Source organism: Thamnophis elegans, chromosome 8 (genome assembly GCF_009769535.1).
Source record: "Thamnophis elegans isolate rThaEle1 chromosome 8, rThaEle1.pri, whole genome shotgun sequence".
Lineage (NCBI taxonomy): Eukaryota > Metazoa > Chordata > Lepidosauria > Squamata > Colubridae > Thamnophis > Thamnophis elegans.
Window position 1 is genome coordinate 73,132,931 of NC_045548.1, and position 16,112 is coordinate 73,149,042.

The following is a 16,112-nucleotide window of genomic DNA, read 5'->3' on the forward strand; positions in this document are numbered from 1 at the left end:
CCTCCTTTGTGGGAGTGGCTTGCCGCCCATGTGACCAGATTGGAGTGGCTTGCTGCCCATGTGACCGGATATGAAGATGCCGACGACACTTGTCAGAACCACCTTAAATGACCTCACACACAGCACTGGCCTGCATAAGAATATGATGTAAACTTGTTTTTTAAAAGGCATCTTTGGTTTGCGTTAAAACAACTTCAACACCCGCAATGTTCTGATTGCACCACAAACGCAGGAGTCATCCTTACCTTTCACAGAGGCACTGAGTTTTATAAATATGAGCAGGATAGTGTAGAATAATCATATCCAAGGACCAGTGGTGGGTTTCCAAAATTTTTTGGAACCTCTTCTGTAGGTGTGGCCTGCTTTCTGGGTCCACTGGTAGAACCTCTTCTAACCGGTTCGGTAGATTTGACGAACCGGTTCTACCGAATAGGTGCGAACTGGTAGGAACCCACCTCTGGTTTCAACTATTGTGAATGGTGTCAGCAAGTAGGTTCTTGTGGCCCTTGTGTGATGACATTGGCACCTGTGTCATCATTTCTGCATCCTCTATTTAGCAAAAGAGGTTTTATGTTTTAATAAGCCAGGTCTTCTTCAGTCTGCCAAGGGGTTACTCAAACAGGATTCTGTTCCCCTCCAGGCCGAGATAAACCCACCAAAACCTAGCCTCGGCGATCGCTTTGAGTTACCGCTTCTTCTTTTTTTAAAAAAAAATATGATTATCGTGGGTGAAGGATCTGTCAACTAATATCATTTGTGGGCTTTTTTGTTTTGTTTTTCATATACCTTCAATGTAAATAAGTGATTTTTCCTCCTTTCCAAGGAATTATTGGCTCTGCTGTTTACATGCCCACGAGAGGCAAGTCATGTTTGCTTTAACAGGCGTTTGGGTTTGTGAAATGAAGCCCGGCCAAAGTAATTCTGACAGGATTGACAGGGAGTGGAAAGAAGGGCTCAGCTGCTGGAAGCTTCCAGCCTTGATAGCTCCTACAAGAAGTAATCAAGATATTGTAGGGAAGGAATAGCAGCTGTCACTGCAGAGGTCTCCATCAAGAGATAAGCATCTTGGTGTGATGGGGAGGGGAGGCAAAGTTTTGCGAGTCAAAAACAGGGCTGCGTTTTCTTCTCCCGCGAAGCTGTTCAGACTGTGGGTCCATAATTCTGGTGGGGGTGGGGGTTCTTCATGGAGCATCTGAACAGTGGCGTGTCTGTGCCCCCCCCCCCCAGTACTGATAGTTATCTCAGGTGCTTTCCATAGGGATGGGCGGCTACCATGCAGAGTGAGAATGCTTGCATTCAGTGCGATATAATGAAGCATCCCATTCACGGCCCATAAATGTCGCTTTTCTGTGTTTTGAAGTCCTGCAGCAGAGAGAGAAAACGGTAGACTCTGCTGATTACAAATTCGAAATTCCAAATATGCAGTGCTGATTCATCCGGCGGGAGCCTGCTGGAGAATATCTGGAACGTTCCTGAGGAGCAAACTGAGAAATGGGAATTTTACCTTTAATTTAGAGCTCATGGGCCAAGATAGGATGTAGCAACCTGCAAGCATCCGGCCACCCACAATCTCCTCTCCCTCCCTCCCTCCCTCCCTCCCTCCCTTGAGATAGTTAAGACAGAAGTGACCACTTCTTTCTTTCTTTCTTTCTTTCTTTCTTTCTTTCTTTCTTTCTTTCTTTCTTTCTTTCTCTTTTCTTTCTCTCATTTTCTCCCTTCCTCCCTTACTTGAGATAATTAAGGCAGAGGTGACCAGTTCTTTATTTATTTATTTATTTATTATTTACTTTCTTTTTCTTTTTTTCTCTCTTTCTCTCATTTTCTCCCTTTCCCCCTTACTTGAGATAATTAAGGCAGAGGTGACCATTTCTTTCTTTCTTTCTTTCTTTCTTTCTTTCTTTCTTTCTTTCTTTCTTTCTTTCTTTCTTTCTTTCTTTCCTGTTTACTTTTTTCTTTTTTCTCTCTCTCTTTCTCACATTTTCTCCCTCCCTTCCTTTCTTCCTCCCTTCCTTGAGATCCGGCCCCCGGGCCTTCATTTGAGGACCTCTGTCATAATTCAAACCGTCCCCCCAAAATAAGCAGCAGTTAAGGTCGCCAACCAGATGGATGCATTTAGTACCGGATTTCCCTGAAAACAAGACCAAAAATGGAAAATAAGCCCTAATCTATCTTTTGGAGCAAAAAATTAATGTAAGACCCGGTCTTATTTTTGGGGAAGCAAAGCATTTATTTATTTATTTTTAAAAGGGTGACAATTCCATCTTTATTTGAGCACCGTGGCCATTTTAAAGCATTACCAAGTCATCGCATTTTTACGTGATTTTTATTAAATTTGTGTTTGTTTTATTATAACTTGACTTCTTTATGGTGTTGTGCTTTTCCTTGGAATCAGAACTAAAGAACTGTTGGATGTATTTAAAATGAATACATTTAGCCATCTGAATTTGGAGCTCTTTAATATCACTCTGGTGAACTTCTTAAGTTTTCCTCCCCTTTTGGCCTTGCTGATGAGTTCAAGCATCATAGTCTACCTTCAAAGATGGATGGATGGATGGATGGACAGACGGATGGATGGACACATACATACATACATACATACGCATCCCATGTTGTCATTATATAATATTTTGAGTTACAAACACCGGTATGCCCAAATATGGGAGGAAGATCACTACTTCCATTCTCTGTCCTTTGACTCGTCACAAGAGACCATCCAGACAGAAACCCAATATTTTTACTGTTGCCTTTTTGTTACATTTGTTGTATTTGTGCTGATAAATAAATAAAGGGAGACTAGTATAGATCTATTTCAAGCTATTTAGCTCTCATCAGCTAGCCATACCCTTACTGGGAATCGAACCTGTGCTGTATTGCATCTTAGGCAGATGCATTAACCACTAAGCCACAGAGTTTGACTCCTTATCAGCCAAGCCAGGGTGAAAGGTATCTATTTAGAGTTACAACCCCCGGTATGCCCAAATATGGGAGGAAGATCACTACTTCCATTCTCTGTCCTTCGGCTCGTCACAAGAGACCATCCAGATATATTTGGTTTCTGTCTGGATCGCCTCTGTCCACAAGAGACCAGACAGACAGAAACCCAATATTTTTACTGTTGCCTTTTTGTTACATTTGTGTTATATTTGTGCTGATATATGTGTGTATGTGTGTGTGTATACATATATGTATATTTATATTTCTCACTTAGCTTTCATATATATGTATGTATTTATGTATTTCAGTGTATCAATATGCACTGCTCACCAATGTCTTCTTGCTACTTCCGAAAGACCTTCAAAAATGTAGCTGCTAAGTAGGGTCAGCTTCATTCTGTCTTATAACAAGATTAATATATTTTCTTTTTCTTCCAAACAGTGGCGATTACTATGACTATGCCCATGGCTTGAACGACGAGACGTACGATTCTTATAGTGAGTACTTTGAATGCTCTGGAATTCACTTTGATGTCGAAAAAGGGGTGATGGCTCTACAGTATGTTTCCCAGAGTAATAATGCCCCATGTTGTCATTATTATTGAAAATGAGAATTAATTATGCATGGAGATGAAATTATTCAAGGCATGTTCTCTTCCCCCCACCCCCTATCTCTCTCTCTGTCTCGTTCAGCATGCGGTATACACAGAAGGAAAGTTTGGGATTACAGGAAGGCAGAGTTAAACTTAGCTACGTTAGTTTCCGACACAAATATTGGGGGGGGGGTGGGATTTATTTTTGGTTCCACCACAAAACCGCCTTCGACTAAAGCGCGCTCGACGAAACCGCGTAGCTGACGTCATCACAGTGCGACGAAAAAAGCACGCTGCGAACGCTAAAGCTAAAATTAACACCTAAACCTAACCTCCCTAAACCTAACCCTAAACCTAACCCTTAACCTAACGCTAAACCTAACGCTAACCCTTAACCTAACCCTAAACCTAACCCTAACCCTTAACCTAACCCTAAACCTAACCCTAAACCTAACCCTTACCTTAACGTGAATCGGCTTGCTTTCAAAGCGCTATTTAAAGCGCCCTTTTTTCTCCGCGGTCGCTGTTGTCGCCCTGCTGATGACGTCAGCGACGCAGTTTAATCGGGCGCGCTTTAGTGGAGCGTGGTTTTGTCGTGCCACGTTTATTTTTATCCTACATGGTCATTGTAAAGGTTAGATCCACCCAGTTCAGGGCTGCTTGATTTAAATTCCTGCGTTAAGCTGTGGTTAAGCTAGCCTGTATGACGCTGCTTTGTGATTCTTTCAATCTGCCATTTTATGCAGCAGGGGACTGTGGGTTCGGTCCCAAAGTGGAGCGATTAGGAAATTGAATTTACCTTTTCACCAGCCAAACTGGGGAATGGCAAGTGAATACCAAAATGGCTGTCCATCTAAGGAAATTTGGCCAAGGTAATTTCCCCATTCCACTACATTGGATGGCGTGGGGACAACTCCTCTTCATCTCTCGCAGTGTTTCTCAACCTCCGCCATTTTAAACTGTGTGGACTTCAAGTCCCAGAATTCCCCAGCCAGCCATGTAACGGAATAGGGAAAGAGAATGGGGTCCAATGAAATAAAAGCGAAGGTTTGGAGCACAAAGCTGAATTTTTAAAGATTGTAATAGACCAGAGCAGTGAGGGCTAACCTTTTTGCCATCACGTGCCAAAGGCTGGGGGAGCACAGGGGGGTTGTGTGTGGGTGCTCCCATACTCATAATTCTATGCGTGACACACACACACACACACACACACATTTCCAAACTTCCGGGTTGCTGTAGGGCCATTTTTCTCCCTCCGGAGGCTTCAGGGAAGCTTCCTGAAGCCTCCGTAGGGAGAAAAACAGCCAAAAATGAAGGTTGAAGTCAACTGGCCAGTGCACACATGCGTGTTGGAGCTGACAGGGTAATGCCTCGTGTGCCCTAATAAATGGCTTTGCATGCCACCTGTGGCACGCATGCCATAGGTTCGCCATCACGGGACTAGAGGTATTGGATGAAGGATGTCCCGAGATGTTATGGGGAAAGGAATAAGAAGTTAAAATTGTGGCTAGATATCAGGGAGTCGAAATTTCAACCAGGACTGACAGTGACACCTTCACACCCATGAAGGCAAACGCACACACCACACTTTCCTTATTGTCAGAGTTACTGCAGATTTCCCTGCTAATTGCTAGACGTTGGGGGAAAACAAGACTGAATTTTTTTTCCCCTAAGGCTCTTTGTAGGTAGGAGGGGATTAAAACAGCATTTGTCAACTGAAGCCCCCATCCTCTTTAATTTGGGAGTTTGTCGTGATACTGTAAATTATTCTACCGTGCAAGCTCTCTCCACGTGACGGGTTTAAGTGGCTCTTAAGTCACCTCGAGGGGAAGCAGCTGATTCTCTGAAAAGTCACCGAAGCTTCCTCTTTTTTTCCCCTTGCAACATGCTAAATTGGTCTCCGTGGACTTCAGAGCTTTGATTGTTCCATGCTCCGACATCAATATGAGTTGTCCCTTTTTGCCTTCTTGCAGGAGAACATGTTAGCCCTGAGCTCATGGTGTGCTTGGTGCAAACAGGGAGTGAGTCATTACTATCTTCCAATACTTCTGCTGACACCATCTCAAGTCTCTGTTCTCCTGTTCTTCTCCCACCTAATGTCCAGGGACCGAGAGGGGGAGTAGCAAAGAATCCTGTAAAGAAAAGAATAATTTATTGCAATAGCATTTGGACTTACATACCAGTCCATTATGCTTTACAGCCCTCTCTGAGCAGCTTACAGAGTCAGCATCTTGTCCCCAACATTCTGGGTCCTCATTTTACCCATCTCGGAAGGATGGAAGCCTAAGTCAACCTTGAGCTGGTCAGGATCGAACTCCAGGCTTTGGGCAGAGTTAGCCTGCAGTGCTGCCGTTTAACCATTGCGCTATTGGGACTCTTGTTATGCACTTATATTATAGATCCTTGCACTCTCGTATGTGTAGTTACAGGAAAAATCATTTGATGCTGGGATATCCCAGCCAGGAATGATTTCTCCAAGGGGAAATACACCTACATCCATCTTTGCTTCCTTTTGGACACTGAGCAGAAATGGGCCATCTCATTGAGGATTTTATTGTTGATGTCTTACATTGTTTAAAGTGGTTTCGATGAGTGGAATGGTACCGTTATGGGTTTTTTTCCTATTCTTTTCTTGGGAGGGAAGGAAGGAGAAAGAAAGAAAAGGAAGGAAGGAGAGGAAGAGGAAAGAAGGAGAGAGAAAGGGGAAGAAAGGAGAGGAAAGGCAAGAAAGGAAGGTGAGAGGGACAGGAAGGAAGATGGGAAGGGGAAGGAAGAAGAGAAGGGAAGAAAGGAAGGAAGGTGAGGAACAGGAAGGTGGGAAGAAAAAGGGGAAGGAAGGAAAGAAAGGAAGGTGAGAGGAAGAAATGCGGGAGGGAAAGGGAGAAGGAAATAGAGAAGGATGGGGAAGTAAAGGAAGAAGGGTGGAAGGGGAAGAAGGAAGGTGAAAGGAACAAGAAGGAAGGCTTATAATCCAGAAACAAGTATAATTCAGTGACCTAGAGCTTTGCTGCCACTGAAGAATTGAGATTAGGCCTAGCTTTTACTTCAGGTTGAGATTAGCATCCTCATTCTGAGCCAGGTTTGTTTGAATTTTTGTTCAGACATTCCATGCAAGATGTGTTTCGGGGCTGCTGAGGGCCTCGAGGAAAAGGTATCATGGAAGGATTGAAAATCTTCCCTCTTGGATGGTTTTTTTTTTTTTTCACCCACCCATCCATCCCTCCCTCCTCTACCTTGAAAAAAAATAAAATAGACGTTCATCTCAAAGATTGGTCGAAAACGCCTTACCCCTTTTCCAAACTTTGTGATTTCAGGACAGGAAGACTGGACCAACTCAAGACACAAGGCTCCTTCATCAAGATCAACAAAAGGAAGCTACAGAGAGCAGCCATATGCAAGATACTGATTATTCTGTCCGATGTTGTGAATTGCCCAATCTCCACCAGTCCTGTAAACTGTTCAAAGTAATTTTTTTCTATGAACAATCCCTTTTTATTAAAATCAAAGTGCTTAATCTGAATGGACGGACTGAGCTTAATCTATTTTTTGCTGACTGAAAAACTTGTACAGGAAGGAAGACAAGTGAAATGAGCTTTCTTATTTCTGGATTGTATTTGGGAGAGCGGGGGGGGGGGGGGAGGAAAAAAAAAGGGAAAATAGGTGATCAAAAAAAAAATTCAAAAAGGAAAAAAAACACCTTTAACTAGTGTTAAAAACAGCTAGGTTTACTAAATATGTTAATCTATTATTTTAACCTAAGCGTAACCTTTTATTTTAAAGGTTTTCAACAATTAAGTTCTTCTCTAGTTTTACCTTTCAACTATTTTGCTAGTTTTTTCTCTTGCAAACATGCGTAAAAAAAAAAAAAGGGAAAGCGATCACAAATGCAAATAATGTGGTATTTTGTAATTTGAGTCTTGAAATGTTCTGTAGTGTTAAGCAAAGTTTATTCTTGCTTGATACTAAATAAACTTTTGAAAGAAAAATCAGTGTGTGTGAGAGTATGCATTATTTATTTAAAAACCTTAATAAATAGTTGTAAACAGGGAAGGAGTGATTTTTTTTTAACAACGATCAGCATAAAATGGGTCCTCTTAAAATATCTGTACAGCTATTTTTTTTTAAATGGTAAAAACCTAAAGGTGCCTTACGTTTACTATAGCTATCTCTCTCTTGTTTTCCATTTATGCACACAATATAGATTTAAAGAGTTGTTAAAGAAAGTATCCAAAAGGTATTGAGCGGCTGGATTCCAACTTTAAAATATATATATATATATATATTCTTGTTTTAAAATAGCTAATGCATTTTTTGAAGTAGATAAATTTAAAAAAAAACGCAGAGAATCAATCAAAAATAACCTGTGACTTAGTTTTTCATCTTGTTGAGCAATTTCTTCATTAGCGCAACTTTGGAATATATATTTTTTTTGTTGTTGTTGTTTTCTGAGAGTTTTGATACCTTAATGACAACCTCACTCCTGTGTGCCGGAAGCAATAAACTCAAAGCTTTTAAAGACTTTCTGACATGACTAATTGCGGTCGCTTTTCGTCAGAGGCTGAGGATGTAACCCTTAAAACGGTCTTCATTTGCAAAAGGTAAATAAATCAAATAAGATTTTAATCTCACTTAATTTATCTTAATATAACCCATAAAAGCAGGTGAAGCATACCAATTACCACAGTTTTATTTTAGATTACAGAGAGAGGCTTTTAAGATCACCATCTAAAATTTCATCTTAAAAAGTTTAATTTGTGCTAGTACCTAAAAAAAAAAAAGCCTTAGACAGTTTAATTGGAGCCAAGTCTTCATGATTAAACCAATGTAAAACATCATAACTAGTAACTTGTAAATCCTAGAATTTATGGACAAAATAATGTAACTAAGAACTCAAACCATTAGAGATGTTTTGCCCCTTAAACCTTATTCCTCTTTGTTGGCTTGGTGTCTTTTTTAATTGTGGTGTTCATTCTTTATGATTTGTTCTGTTAATTTTAGATTTTAGAAAAGTGGAGTTCTTGAATTAGTAAAAAAAAAGAGCATTTTCTTCTTTTTTTATTAGGAGTCATTTGGAACGTACGGAGGCCCAAAGAGATCTGTTTCTCTTGATACTTTGGTAGGTATCTGTTTTTTAATATATATATATATATATTAAGCTTTAGTTAATAATGTTCCAGAGAATTGCTTTCAAGTAAATGACATGTGTTTCAGACTGTTTGACACTTTTCAACCCTTCGAGAAAGAAATTGGAGATTTCTAGCCAAATTTTTCTCCTCTTGCAGTGTCCAATTGCACCATTAATGGTGACTCGGAAGCTATGGTTGATCCTTCTTAATTGCATCTGAATTCAGAAACGGTTGACGTTGATTCAGTTATGGCATTGGTCAACTTCAAAGTGTGGCTCCATTTTTGTGGCGGAAAGACTTTTTATGGGGTAGATGAAAAAAAAATCAAGAACGCTAGAGATTATGTTTGTGGTGGATCCAGAAACCCATAGCCCAGGGGTGTGCATACTTGGGAGACTTGTGGACTTCAACTCCCAGAATTCCCCCGCCGGCTGGCTGGGGAATTCTGGGAGTTGAAGTCCACAAGTCTTAAGGTTCCCAAGTTTGCACATCCCTACCATAGCCCAAATCCTGTGCTGCAAATCCTGTGTTTTTTTTAAATAATCTTTATTGGTTACATTTTTTTTAAGAATAAGATATAAATACAAATACAACTTTAAACATACAAACTCCCCCCTCCCCCCCCCCCCCCCCCCGCAGTAACAGTCATTCACAGCCCAATTATTTTTTTCTTCCTCATAGTCTCTAACCAGCATCTTCTCATTACAAAGTTCAGGGATCTATTACAATACCCACCTTCACTTTTAGTTCCCATTGTTAACATCTGCTATTTAGCTTTCCTCGTTTTAAGTCCCTGCTGTTCTCCTTGTCGCCCACATATACCATAGGTTCCAGCTAAGATAATGTTCCGTTTCTCCTTTGTCCCTCAGCCAACCCGTCATTCTGTCCATTTCTGCACATTCATAAATCTTTTTAATTATGGCATCTTCCGATGGTATGGTAGTAGATTTCCAAAATTGCGCATATGTTATTCTTGCGGCCAGAATTATATGTAGGTTCAAATGCCATATAGATTTACTCATGTTTTCTGGTTTTATGCTTAGTAAAAAAAGTCTCGGGTTTCCATTCCATGTTTGCCCCGGTAACCTCTTTTAGCCAGTTTTGAATCCTTCTCCAGTATTTCGTGGCCTCAGTACAGGACCACCAAATATGGTAGAATGTGCCATCCCTTCTTCCACATTTCCAACACAGTGGAGATAACCCAGGAAACATTTTGGCTAACCTCGTTGGGGGGAAGTGCTACCTATAAACCATCTTGCATATGTTTTCTTTAAACGCTGTAGATCCTGTGCTGCGAATCCTGTGTTGACATCCAAATTCAGTGACTTTGCACCCTTTTAACATGGACACGTGGCTTTGAGGCGCAGTTTGAACAGGGAGCGTGTTAGGCTATGATTCTCCTGATCAGATAATCTACCCTGTCTTTTTGTGACCTATTATCATAAATACTCCTATGAATTGCAACCATTTTAGTGACTGCTTAAACTTATAAATGACACAGAAAAAATGTTAGGTGAAAACCTGTCCTCAGATTTAACAACTGTCATGGTATCAGAAGCACCCATTTTTCAGGCTGTTTTTCCAGCCAAAATTGGCCTGAAAATCAGTGTGAAAACAGCGTGAAAAATGCCGTCAAAACAGGCCATTTTTCAAACTGTTTTCAGGCTGTTTTTCGGGCGAAAAATGCTGACCCCAAACACAGGCTTGTAACTATCTTTTCAGCTGATTCTTTTTGCTAAGTGAGAGTTGGTTTGGTGCAACCGCAGGTAGAAAGAGTTTAAGGTTAGGGTTATGTCCCAAAGGTGCTTTTTCAAAAGGCAACTAGACTTCGTTATTTCCTTGAGGACATGTGGAATGGTGGAGAATGGAAGGATTTATATTCCTTTGCAGTCATCTGATTGTTAGTACTCTTGAGAGACATTGAGGCCACTTGGAGGGAAGCTTGGCTAGATGGCTCAGTGGCTAAGACGCTGAGCATGTCAATCAGAAAATTCGGCAGTTCGAATCCCTAGTATAGATCTCCTGCGTGAGCAGGGGTTGGACTAGATGACCTCCAAAGTCCCTTCCAATTCTGTTATTAAAGATCTGTTAAACGTTTACCTGTGCCCTCAAGAGTCATGTGAATAGTGAAAATGGGTGTGGAACTTTCTTGGAACTGTGTTGTACACAAAGAGGCCACCTATGTTGAAATTGAACAGCCTTCTCTCAACGGAGGGAGAGGAATATGACACCAACCCATCTCCTGTTTACAACACACTTCTTTCAGCAGGTCCAAGAGTAAGTCAAATACACACCCGTTTGCACTCTGCTGGCACAGATAATGGTCTTGATGGCCTCCAAGTGACTCAACGACTCTCAGAGAAAGGGCTAACAACCGGATGACCGCAAGGAATATAAATCCTTCCAGTTTCCACCAGTCCGTCAGAACTGAAGAAGCTTCTTGGATGATAAGCATCTTGGAAAAAGCACCTTTGGGACAGCCATGAGCTGGATGACTGAGAATCTCCACAGACATTCAGTTTAAGGTATATGTTTAGAAAGATCAGTATTTTTGTCCCTCCCCTCCAAAGTTACGTTAAATAACCCATTTATGAGATTTCAATAATAATAGCCAATTATATAGAATTTTGAGCCTCAGTTCCTTACGTCTTTTCAATCTCGATCCGCTAAAGCTTGTTTAGTCGGCGTTTGATGATATCATTCTTACACCATTTGGGAAGATCGTATGTGTTTAGCCATTGGCATAGTGGTATGATAGTTCCTTCTTCAACAGCTTCCTTTCACCCACCCACCCCGATAAAAGCCTATTCACATAATGGCAGGTGTTTTCGAAGTAGGAAATGCGCATTTTACATGAACTGATGTACTGTTTGCTCCGTTAAGAGCACTATAGAACATTTTTATTGTTTTTAGCAAAGCCTTTTGCAGAATTTCCAGAAATAAAAGTCATTTCGAAAAGTACAGAATCTCAGAAAGTAAAACTGCCAGGCTTAGCAGTTAAGTGCTAACGCAACAAGAGTTTCGGCTTCAGTTTCTCTAGAGGTTAAGGCAGCAAGAATAAGCCGTAGCCAGATACGCTTTCGAAATCAGATAAGGAACAGATGTGTTCATTTGAACGCTATAAGCCCCCCTGAGCCAGTTGTGACTCAGTTGCGTTGCTGTATAAATGTACTTCATAAAATTTCATAAACATTTGTTAATAAATCTGCATGGAATGGAATAATTCCATTTTTTTTTTTAAAAATGTGGCTTGGAATATAAAGAGCAGTTCGCTCATTCATCTACAAGCTCTTATCAATTCACTTAACTATCGGTAGTCCTTGACGTACAATGATTCGCTTAGTGACCATTGGAAGTTACAAACAGCGCTGGAAAAAGTAATTTATTGGTTGTTGCAGTTATAATCATTGCAGCATCCCCACAGCAGTGGTGGGTTCCGGGAGGTACGGCCCGGTACGGGCGTACCGATGGTAGCTGGGAGCAGCGGCCACTGCACCGGAACGGTGGGCCGTTTGGCCCACCCATCCGCCCGCATTCCTTATCATTTTTTGAGGGAAACGGGCCAATTGCGCATGCGCGCACAGCATGCGGCACCTGCGCAACCTCTGCTGAGCAGCGGCCCCGTCGTAGCGTACCGGTTGCAACACGAACCAGAACCCACTACTGCCCCACAGCCACATTATCAAAATACAGTATTTGTCAGCCAGTGTATATTTATGAGAGTTTGCTTCTAATAATCAATGTCAATGTGAAAAGCCTGGCCTGCTTAATGACCATGAAATTCACTTTAACAACCAGTAAAATCAAGTGTGCCTCACTTACCAACTGACATGCTTAGCAATGGAAGATGCCATCATAACTTGAACACTATCGGTACTACTAATGTGTTTCTTCGAAAATATGACAGGGTCTTATTTTCTTTTGACCCCCGAAAAAACTAATAGGCCTTCTTTTCCAGGGGTGTCCTAATTTTCCCCCCACGTGCCTCGCCAAGCTTCTTTCACGACCGAAAGGAGCGCCCCATGTGCCCCACATGCCTCTCTGGGCCGCTTTTGCAGATCAGCTACACACGTGCTTAAAGAGGGCCAAATTTTGGGAGTAGGACTTAATTTTAATGCATGCACACAAAACAGTGCTGGGCCTTCACTTTGGGTGGGTCGTGTTTTAGGAGAACCCCGGTAGCTATATTGTCACGAGTAAGCAAAAGCAGAGCAGATCCACTGATTCAGACTGGGCCATTTTAAAATCAGTAAAATATGTCAAATTTTGTGCTATTTTATATATATCTCAAAACAGTGGTGGAGATTTAACTCTGCTAATTTGCAACTGAACAGTATCATTTCTTTTTTGTGCATCCAGGATTTGCATCTGTTGTTGCTGTTTTGTTCTAGGCCAAAGGTTTCTGAATTATTTCACATAGAAAAAAAGTTAGGGTTAAATATGAGATTTCAGGAGCTTATGTTGAGTAGTTTTTTATGGCTATTCCTCTTTCCAAAGTTAATATTTTCTGTTTTGGTCTGTCAGTTAATGAAGCACTCATAATTACTGCACAGTCTAGAATGGTTTTTTCCCCTTGAGATGGAAATGAAATGTCTAATGCACAGAATATAGGTACTGGTGTTTCAGAAATGAACCAATTGATTCTTCATTTTAATTTAATGAATTTAAGTAGAGATATTGATTCAGTGTACTAATTATCTGTACATCTAATATATTTGGATCCAAACTATTCAATATTGCTCTAGGTTTACGAGAAAAAGCATTCTGTTTTTATGATTCTTGAAAAGAATGCATTTTTTATACATACTGTTTCATAATGACAATAGCTTTATTTATTTTTTTCTTGTGTTCATTAAAAGTTAAATCTCTTCCTAGGCAATATTTCTTTCCAAATGCATGATCTTCCAAAAAAAAAATATTCTCTCTCTCTCTCTGTCTCTGTCTCTTTCTTTCTTTCTTTCTTTCTTTCTTTCTTTCTTTCTTTCTTTCTTTCTTTCTTTCTTTCTTTCTTTCTTTCTTTAAAGGAAGTATAATTTAGACGTCTTAGAGCAGGGATGCCTGGCTGGGGAATTCTGGGAGTTGAAGTCTACCTGTCTTAAAGTTGGATACTCCTGATATACAGGGGGGGAGGGGGGGCTGAATCTGAAAATGTTCATCTCTATTTTTCATCCAGAATGCAAGCAGTAGATTGCTTAGCTTGAATTTAGAGTTTACACTTTTGCATATCTGAATCTTACAACTATAAGAGGAAAAGTCCCTATCACAATTCTGATGAATGATGTAGTTCATTCACAATTTTGATTAATAGATGGTAGCAATAGAATATAGAGCTTTAAGTCAGAAAACATCAAATTGGGGATTACCTGATCTAGTGACGTTCTCTTGCATATATTTTTTAATATATTATTAACCAATTGAACCAAATACTCTGGACTAAATAATATGATAAAATGAGTTGTTGTAAGGCAAAATATAGCAGATAAATTAATGAGGTCTATCGTGCTTTTAATTTTCTTGAAATTGGCTTCAGTGACATTGTTCTGAATATATGTGTGTGTGTGTATTTTCAGAACAGTTTCACTGAAGCCAATATATATAACCTGAAGTACAGAGCTCCCTTGATACTCAACTGCTTTGAAACTCATCAAATTTGGTACTCAACCCATTTCAATGTGAAATTTTTGTCCCTGTACTCATCATTTGTTTGGTACACAATGCACATGCTAGAACTTTATGACTCACTACACTATTCCCTATGGGGAAAAATTGTTTGGTACCCATCGTGCCTCCAGCAACCAATTAACGAGACATACTGAGGTACCGCTGTAATTTGATTTTTGCACATATTAGATAGCTCATGCCTACATACAGCTTTGTAAGTTCAAGTCAAAATCAAGTTACTGATTTTGTTTCATTAGGGGGTCCCCAGTCCATGGCCGCAGCCCGTTGAGAACTGGGCCATGCAAGTGGTGGGCAGTACACGCATGCACGAAGCTCCATTTGTGTAAGCGGCAGACATGGCCACAAAACCATCCTTCCCTTCCCCCCCTCACCCCCCCCCCCCAATTCGCTGTTGCCACTACACAAAGCCAGGAAGGTTGGGGAGCGCTTTGTTACGCTACAGTTCAAGTTACAGGCAATCAAAATAATGACATGTTCCCGTTAGTTTATATTTAAAACATGAAATATTAGAAGGTCTCTTTTAATGCGTAGCCTGCTGTTTTAAGCTTTCAGTCGTAGATCATTTCTGCCAAAATGTAAAGCGAAGCCTGTGTTAATTTGCTGTTCTTTCTCAGTTTCCTCAAACAAATTATTACTCTTTCTAATTGCTATTTTTCATCCTTGCAACATGAAAGTCCCATATATCAATCATTATTCATTTCAAATATATGTATGTATGTATATTTATATATACATATACATACATACATACATACATACATACATACATACATACATACATACATACGTATATACATATATATGTGTTTTTTTATTTATATATGTTATATTTGTGCTGATAAATAAATAAAGGGAGACTAGTATAGATCTATTTCAAGCTATTTAGCTCTCATCAGCTAGCCATACACTTACTGGGAATCGAGCCTGTGCTGTATTGCCTCTAAGGCAGATGTGTTAACCATTGAGCCACAGAGCTCGACTCCTTATCAGCCAGCCAGGGTGAAAGGTATCTATTTAGATTTTACAACCCCTGGTATGCCCAAATATGGGAGGAAGTTCACTACTTCCATTCTCTGTCCTTCGGCTCGTCACAAGAGACCACCCAGACAGAACCCAATATTTTTTTACTGTTGCCTTTTTGTTACATTTGTTATATTTGTGCTGATAAATAAATAAAGGGAGACTAGTATAGATCTATTTCAAGCTATTTAGCTCTCATCAGCTAGCCATACCCTTACTGGGAATCCAGCCTGTGGTGTATTGTTATATATATATATATATATATAACAATACACCACAGGCTGGATTCCCAGTAAGGGTATGGCTAGCTGATGAGAGCTAAATAGCTTGAAATAGATCTATACTAGTCTCCCTTTATTTATTTATCATTATATTTATTTATATATATATATATATAACAACTGTGTGTCTTTTGTTCTGTTGTTTTCCAGGGATTGCGGTCATGGATACGGACAGCTTCAAAATCCTTCCTTCACCAACGTGCCTCCAAAACTATAGCCAGTTCGTAGATGAAACACCAGTATGATTTTTATGTTACCTTTCCTTTTTTTTCCTAAGCTTTGTAACACAAAATAGCTTTTCTGGATCTTTGTTTTAACTCTCAAGTGTTTCATCACTTATTATTGTACCTTTGTAGAGTTGTAAATAAACAGGGTTGTTTTTTTTTAAATTGTCCTGCGTAAAAGAATCTTCTTCAATGATGAAACTTTTTTTATAGATGGATGACTTCAATTTTCACATCACTCAAGTCAACGACT

The 16,112-nt window shown here is 40.1% G+C and overlaps 1 protein-coding gene across 1 annotated transcript in view; it reads left to right on the top strand.

Annotated features, from left to right (window-relative positions):
- The window catches only part of KHDRBS3 (KH RNA binding domain containing, signal transduction associated 3), a 127,194-nt gene extending 119,682 nt beyond the window's left edge, over window positions 1-7,512 (top strand). The window contains exons 8-9 of the mRNA XM_032223055.1: window positions 3,376-3,431; window positions 6,841-7,512. Of these exons, the coding sequence (XP_032078946.1) occupies window positions 3,376-3,431; window positions 6,841-6,932 (148 nt within the window). The 3' untranslated portion in view covers window positions 6,933-7,512. The remainder of the gene's footprint in view (window positions 1-3,375; window positions 3,432-6,840) is intronic.
- The last annotated feature ends 8,600 nt before the right edge of the window (window positions 7,513-16,112 follow it).